Source organism: Mercenaria mercenaria, chromosome 1 (genome assembly GCF_021730395.1).
Source record: "Mercenaria mercenaria strain notata chromosome 1, MADL_Memer_1, whole genome shotgun sequence".
Classification (NCBI taxonomy): domain Eukaryota; kingdom Metazoa; phylum Mollusca; class Bivalvia; order Venerida; family Veneridae; genus Mercenaria; species Mercenaria mercenaria.
This window is the reverse complement of record NC_069361.1, coordinates 96,643,528-96,651,726: the sequence shown is the minus strand read 5'-3', so window position 1 is coordinate 96,651,726 and position 8,199 is coordinate 96,643,528. Positions and strand designations below refer to the sequence as shown.

At 33.2% G+C, this 8,199-nt stretch overlaps 1 protein-coding gene across 1 annotated transcript; it reads right to left on the bottom strand.

The window, feature by feature from the left end:
- Nucleotides 1-1,640: 1,640 nt before the first annotated feature.
- LOC123529578 (uncharacterized) lies at nucleotides 1,641-8,163 on the bottom strand. Its single transcript, XM_045309960.2, has 4 exons — nucleotides 8,008-8,163; nucleotides 6,073-6,527; nucleotides 5,372-5,487; nucleotides 1,641-4,347 (listed from the first exon to the last, which is right to left on the bottom strand). Exons 1-4 carry the CDS (start codon nucleotides 8,061-8,063, stop codon nucleotides 3,943-3,945), a joined length of 1,032 nt encoding a protein of 343 aa, XP_045165895.2. The 5' UTR covers nucleotides 8,064-8,163; the 3' UTR covers nucleotides 1,641-3,942.
- Between the last annotated feature and the right edge of the window lie 36 nt (nucleotides 8,164-8,199).

Sequence of the window (8,199 nt, the reverse complement as noted above, 5' to 3'; positions counted from 1 at the left end):
TTGTGAACCTAACTCTAAACTATTTGAAGGGTTTTGTTGAAACTTTACAGACTGGTAGTATATGACATGAGGATGTTCATATTACAAGATAATCTAGCAAAGGGGAGATAACTCGGACCTAGATATTTTCCATTATGTCTCTTAAACAGTACTACTTTAACCAAGTGACACTGAGCGAGGCAGAAGTATTCATCCCCTTTAGGGATAGCTCTAGCTTATTTTCTTAAAGTTCTAGCACCTATTAAAGATCTTAGAGGCAGTGAAAGAATTTCACTTCCTACGGGACTTGAATCTACAATGTCTGGATCAGGTTTGGGCGCTCTACCTTTGAACCACGAGCCGCTCTATTAGTCTTTGAATTTTGTGAAAAAGTCCTTGAAAAGTCCTTGAATTATTTCCATGGAAAAGAGTGGAAACCCTGTGCATAGCTCGCATATTTCATGAATTATGCCACTTCTTTATAAAGAATTTCAGGTTTATGTTTTGATGCACTTTTGCTCTGTTGTTAACGTTCTTCAACAGCACCAACATCATAACAAGATGCATAGCTCGCATATTTCATGAATTTTGCCACCTTTTTTATACAAAGAATTTCAGTTTAATGTTCTGTTACACTTTTGCTCTATCTGTTTCTACTAAATGGATTTGATTCAAACTTGAAAAAGTTGTTCCACATCATCAACCACATGAAATGACACCGGCCATAACTCGACCACCATTGTTTCATGTATTATGTCGTGTTTTAACTACAATATCTGGTTAAAGTTTTGATACACTTCCCGTCTATTTCTGTTACTGTTTAGCAGATTTGATTTTAACTTAAAATGGTTGTCACAAGGTCTATAACTCTGGCTAAAATATTTCATGAATTATGTCCCATTTTTACATTGAATTTCGGGTAAAAGATTTTGTGCACTTTCACTTTATCTCGGTTATTACTAAATGGATGAAAACAGTTCTACATCATCACTTACATTATTTGACACAAGATGCATTACTGTGGCGGAAATATTCCATGATTTTACTTAATAGCGTGTTTAAAATGAAATGTCACATTGCACAACTGTATTATTAATTTACACACATATTGGGTTCACTTTGCAGAATAATTCGCCATCATTTTCACCCTAACTGAACTCGTCTGCAAGACGTATTACCATTTACGGTCCTGGCGTGTATAAACAAATGTGACGACCTATCATTTGGCTCCATGTATGCAGGAAGAAACAGTTCTGTCATATTTTATCTAAATTTTACAATGAAGACATACGCAAATCGAAATAACTTGTAGAAAAACTGTGTTTGAATACACTGGGGTAGTTATACGTCATTAGAAATAATTTCACTTGGGCTGCGCCCTCGTGCTCTCGTGAAATTATTACGCACGATTGTATATAGATAGTGTTAAAACATGCTTTGGTTATAAATTATTTCTTAACTCAAAATTAGAAATTCTGGTCATTGTAATGAGTCATTATACAGAGTGGTGGGCATACGAGTCTTACACATAGCTCTTCTTGTAAAGAATACTGGTTATATTCCATACTGCATACAAATGTGTATACCATCATTTAAGAACACAGTTGAAAAAATGCTTCTCTTCCATTTCAGAGGAGAAATTTATTTTAATACAAAATCAATTAAGGGAAAGAAAATAAATTTATTTCAGGATGATTATATCACAGGACAGTTATCAATATACTAACATGTAAATAGGAATATATTCTGAATATAGCTGTAAAGACATTTAAATAGCAAGTTAAAAGAAGGCCACTGTAAAATAATTAGTGATTTCACATTTGAAATTGAGTTTTAATTCTAATTTTCAGCTGCAAATTACATGTAGACAGAAGGCAATATGGAGAAAACCCAGAAATTATTTTACAGTGGTCTAAGAGAATGATATAAAAAGTAAAATAACATTGAACACTTAATACTGATTATCTCTAAGGCTTATGTTCTGGTCTTGCATTTTCAAGATAGTCTTGTCGTGTAATAAGCAACTGTAGTAAAATTATACAAAATGTGATATTAAAAAAACAACATGAAAGCATAAAACTTCTTTCTCAAAATACATGTACCGGTACCAATTTAATTTAAAATTTATGTATTACAAAAGACTGTAAATGATCGAAAAATAAAAAAGATTGACAATACTTACTATACTGATTAGAAGTCAGTGATAAAACTGTTTTTATATTTATTACTTCTATCTGTTAACATATACAATGTACATGACAACACGTTGGGACTTTCCTGTGAAGAACATTTAAACATAATGGTGAAACAAAAGTAGATAATCAGAACTTGAAATAAATACAGAAGCAACAACAAAATATCAACAAATACTTTTGAGCTTACTTATATCCATACAAGATATTATGCAAGAGATGGTGATATTGCAGCACAGCTACTAGTATATACTCTAAATACTGTAAGAATCTTTCACTAGTTGAAGGGTTCGGTGGAAATAACTTGCTTGAGGTAACTGTTTTGGCAGTAACAGGGCTCTGAGAGCCAGATATTTCCACCAGCACCTTCAACTAGAGATAGATACATTTTCTTGCATACCATATTCTTCAATTCATAGAAGAAATAAAATGCTACGAATGTATGCCGGGGTGTAAGACGAGTTTTTCCAGCACCAGCAAAAAAACACAGGAAAATCCTGTTTGGCCTGCAAGAAACATTAACTCTAACCTTACCAGTTGAAAGATTATCGTGTTTTATTTCTCGTTTTTCTTTACTTGATATCTTTTATAAAAAAGTATCTAAAATTAAATATTATCAAAAGTGAACTGTTTGTAAGTACAGACCACATTTAAGACTGTTGTACTGCAATTTACGAGTATCAAATACATGAAGTATAAAAGGGATTTAAATAATGTAATCTGACTATACAACTTTTAAAGACTGACTACACATTTGGTGAATGGACAGTACATAGAAAAATGCCATTGCATCACAGATAGGTGTACAATATTGATAATACATACAATGATAATAATAATTATTTATAAAATGCTAGGGCCAACATTTATCAGTGTTCCATGAATAAGAAATACTTTGAAATGCACACAAAAAATGCCAAGACAGTAACAAACTTGCTGTATAGATTTTCAAAGTTGTTTTTTTAAATCTTAAGAGTTGTAAAGAAAAAACTACAGAAAAGTAAAAAAAAAAGTTTAATGGCTGGATAAAAAAAAATCTGATTTGGAAATTTTGCTTAATGTTTGCCCTATTAGAAAAATTTGGCTGGTTACCTAGCAACACTTGTTCCATACATATATGCAAATAATCAGTTAACTGTAATGCTGAATAGGAGTAAATGCTTAATAATTATATAGAAAAGTTGGCACAGCTTGATGTCTAGAAGGAACAGTTTGACACTTGAAATTTATAACAGGATAACAATATAAGATGTGAATTGGTTCCATACAGAAAAATATACTTTCTGGAACTTACGAATTTCTTGATCTCAAATTTTCAACATACTTGCATATCTTACAGTAACACTTTATTTCAGTATTAACATAAAATGCTCACATGCAACAATGTTCTAGAAGTGCTATATTGCACGAATGAAATACAAAAATAAAAAAGAAAGGCACATGATGGTTACCCAAGACCAACATAGCTACGATAAGTACACTTTTAAATGCACAAATTCACTGCATTATTATCACAATTTAAGCATCGTTAAAGGTAATTTAAAAAGAAAGACTTAGAAGCAGACTAAAATGAATGAGGATTAAAACTGATAACGCTCTATAAAATGGAAGTCGTTTTTATAAAACTGAAGTTCAAGCAAAAAAAAGCATGCTACACTTTAATACATGTACTTAACATTCTCACAACTTCCAAGAAGCTTCTTAAAAATATTAAATTTATAAATGAGGAACAGATTTTTTAAAATAATATTTTGTTTATCTTTTAGCTAGTTTATTCTTCCTTAGCATTTGTCTCTATACATGGTCCCTCTTTCAGATCATTTTCTACAGATCCAGATTCCACATTTGGCTTGCCATTTGATATGGATGCTTTTCTTGAAGATGCTTTCTTTTCAGAACTCTGCCCAGAATTTTTCCTAGAAGCAGTAGTTTCCTGTAAATATATACAGTTATCCTCTGCCTGCTGGGGTTCAGCTGGAACTGGCTGGGTATCCAGAGGTGTAGCATCAACAATGTTTGTATCCTCTAACAGTTTTGCTGCCTCTGTAGCCAGTCTGTTGGCTTCCATTATCTCTTGTCGGTGTACACCTTCTTCAGATGATATTACACTGTAGTGGTCAACAAACTGTTTGGCCCGCTGTTTTGACATCTGATCCCAGACAAAAGAACCATGGCGCTGGAAGAGTAAAATCAAGCTTAAAGCAAAAAGTTTCTCCTTTGAAGAAATGGGGATTTCATATGCTGAATAACTATGTTAAAAACAAGAAGTGTCACTTTAAGCAAACATATGCCCCAACAGCATAGGCTGTGACATTTATAAAAGCCTAATCAAGAGTGCTCAGTGGAATTAACACAAAGAGTATGAAAACCAAAGGGATTCGGCACATGGATGGATTGTGTTTAAATGTGGATAGATAGAGTTTATGATCTATTTTTGTGTTATTCACATGCCTGGCAGCCAAAAATAACCATAATAAACACTGTCAGCTTGTAACAGATAAAATCTTTTAAAACGATAAAGAATGTATGCATTAGTTACTGCTGTTTTGAGTTGTAAAATTTCACAACCTAACTTTTGTCAAATAGTTTTTTCTTTAAATTATTTGATTTTCTTTTCTTCACAGGCACTTGATAAGTTGCAGAGAATAAACATCTGTTACAGCATTCTTGTTGATAAAGGTATATAAAACCGTTCACAATTCTCTGTTATCTGAGGTTATGCCCTCTATGCTCCTCCTGGGAAATTTAAACTTTTGACAGCCAATGTTTAAAAAAAAATTTCAAGTATACTTTCTGGACATTTGTTGAAAAAAAAGTAACTGCACCAAAAGAAAAAAACAGTATATATCTGTGTATATATCTGTGCATGGTGTTTTTTTTGTTGTTGTTTTCATTTTGTGGTTCCCTGATATTTGCCATGAAACCTGCCCCAGCCCCAGCTTCTTACTTTTATATTCCATCTGGGGGTTAAATGTCAATGTGCTAATACACATAACTTAATATCACACAAATGAACTGTTTTGTATTTTAAGTAACCTAAGAACACAGTGCGTTTATAGAAAAAATGCTTTTCAAAATGGACTTTAAACAAACAAATCAGATATTTCATACTTTTGTTTTCTTTTTCATGAATAGCTATGTACTAACTCTGTAAGTCTGACCTAATGCAATAACAATAATTAGTATATAATTATATTTACCTTTCCTCTAATTGGATAATTTGTATTATTACGGCTATTGTACTGGTGTTCATATGATATCTTTTCTTTGTAAAGCCTTTGTTTCCCACTCACTGGTCTTAAGAAGTTTACAGGTACTGAAATGGAGAACAAATGAATAAAACTTTAAATCTTCATATTTCCTACAGAATATGCTTATACATATACAACAATATATATTTTTTAAGGTGAAGAAGGTAGTGGTTTTCTAAATGCATAAACCAAAATAAAACTTTCATTATAAATGCTATCTAATAAAAATGATGAAAATATATTAACCGGAAATGTTGGAAGTTATATGTTACTTCTTTGGATGAAAGAACGGATATGAATACAACATGCCAAAATAAAACTTCGTTAAAAAAACAAAACGCAATTATTTTTTGTTTCTGTATGACTAGCCATTGTGACCCCATATATACATATACTACACAGTCATCCTGTGTAAGACTAATTATGATCCAATCAAATGACACAAGTTATTGAGAAGAAACTGGTTTTTCAGAATTACTCTTAGTAAATTGGCTGTTGGATTGGACTCGGGTATCATTAATAATTGTCAAAAGTCTTAAATTATAAAACTGAAAAACAATTTTTCTAATATTCAGAAGTACTTCTGCTAAACTGGTAGAAAAGTATTTTTCACTGTTATTCATTACTGTTTTCCCATTTAGATGAATTACCTGCTCCTAAAGCAGGCTCTTTGTTAGGATTTGAAGTATGTCTTAATGAACCAAATGCTGAACCAGTTGGTCTCTCCCTCTCAAGAAAGTCACCTCTGTAAATGGTGTCATTTGTTCTGGGTGGTACCTGCAGAGGTTCATTTGAAATACGAGATGGCCACCACTGATTCTGTTCATCCTTTGTGATTTCTGTATACACACTACAAATGGGCTCATTCAGTGACCGTACATTGTGCCTGAGAAAGCCACATGAGCCTGGATGTGGTCGATTTATCCTAAAATCAGGTGCAACCTGTGGCAGGACCTCTGTCTTTCTGTTGTAAATATCAGGTAAGGCAAGTCCCTGATTTTCTAGCCATATCTTTCTCCATTCTGATGGTTTGTTTGATTCTTCAAATTCATGCTTAAGGTGTTCATCTTCTGCAAACTGGCTGATTACTCTGAATGTATCTGGACTGAAAGGTAAATTATTGATCATATAAACAAGGTCCAGATTCTGGAGATGTGTAGGTGAAATCAATCTTAAACAAGAACTTTGAGGTTATACCATCTAAGTACCAGAATTACAGTAAAACTGAAAGTTACTGTTGATCTATCTTTTCCTATGAAGTTTTCTATTCATATCAATGAAAAGGTGAATAAGGCAAATAGGGTCTCATTTTCAGGACCTTACATAATATTATTTTTGTCCCTGTATAAGGCACTAACTAGGCCACGTTTGGAAATTCGTCTGTAGTATGGAATCCAAGATTGAAGAAAGATCAGATTGCAATAGAAAATGTCCAGAGAAGGGCAACTAGGCTTTTAGCAGATTTAGGCAATATGGAATATTGCGAAAGATTGAGGTTGTTAGGCTTACCTACTCTAGAATATAGGAGGCTTAGGGGAGACATGATACAGGTGTTCAAGATCCTCCATGGGTATGATAAAGCTAATAGTGAAAAGTTTTCCTTGGTAGGTCATAACAGAACTAGGGGTAACAGGTATAAATTATATAAGAAGAGAACCAACTCTGAATTGAGAAAAAGTGTTTTCAGTCAGAGAGTAATGGATACCTGGAATGAATTACCCGATACTGTAGTTTCAGCACCCTCAGTAAATGCATTTAAATCACGTTTCAAGAAACAATGAGTGGGTCTTTCCATAAAATTGCTATCAGTGACATTGTGACTAGAGTTTATATGGTGCATCATGTGTACGGAAGTTGTTGCAGATAAAAATTTGTGAAACATAGAAAAAAGGGCCGTCAGAAACGTCTTTTGTTCATATGGATTTAATTCACATGTGGCCTCTACAACAGTATGAATTCCCATCTGCACCTACAACCAATGAAAGAATCTAACAGTCTTTATGGGTCAAATACCTTGACATATTTTGAAATTAAAAAAGATCTTTCTACCACCTGTGAAGGCCTTTTATCTGGGTCTTGTATTCTAACACAAAAAAAAAACGTTACTGACTAGGGGGATCAAATATTAGTGGTAACTTTATTTTTAGATGAATATGTTCCTCTTTGTCCTAAACACCCTTAACTTGCTGCACATGCGCAGTGTTAACTTCCAGGGACCACTAAATTCATTCTATCCAAATATAGTATTTGTAGTGGGAGCAGCAGGGCTCCCAAGTTTGAATCCTAGCTTCTTAGTCTGGAATTTAATACTCTGATAATACATCACCAGATTCTCACAATGTGTGTATAATCTCACTTGCCCTGAAAAGTGCAAATTATATTTCCAACGAAAGCTTGAGTAGCAACAAAGAATAGAAATAAATAAAATGAAAGAGAAATGCCTGGGACCACACGAATTAGTTTGTTAGCTCCAGCGAATTGTGTTCCACTGTATATTAGTTTTTGAAGCCGATGTTGCAACTTTTTGAGTTCAAACTGAAACTTCAGTTTTTCAACCTTAAAATCAAATAGTCTTAATGTCATACTTATATCTTTCAAGAACCCTCTTCTTCCGACAAAGGGGTGGCATATATATCGCCATTTCGCTTTATAAGATTGTAATATCCCATAAAATTTATGAAAAATATTTCTGTCAACAATTATTCCTAACAGGTGTGTGGTCCGCCATCTTGTTGATGGTGGTTGCTAAGGATTTGCAAAATGATTTTCTAGATCAA

Bases quoted from the DNA above. Each gene is read 5' to 3' on its own strand.
- LOC123529578 (XM_045309960.2), bottom strand. From the start codon at position 8,063: ATGGCGATATATATGCCACCCCTTTGTCGGAAGAAGAGGGTTCTTGAA. The intron at 5,488-6,072 runs GTAATTCATCTA...TCTCCATTTCAG, and splicing joins AGAGCCTGCTTTAGGAGCAG to TACCTGTAAACTTCTTAAGA. The intron at 4,348-5,371 runs GTAAATATAATT...TTACTCTTCCAG, and splicing joins ATTATCCAATTAGAGGAAAG to CGCCATGGTTCTTTTGTCTG.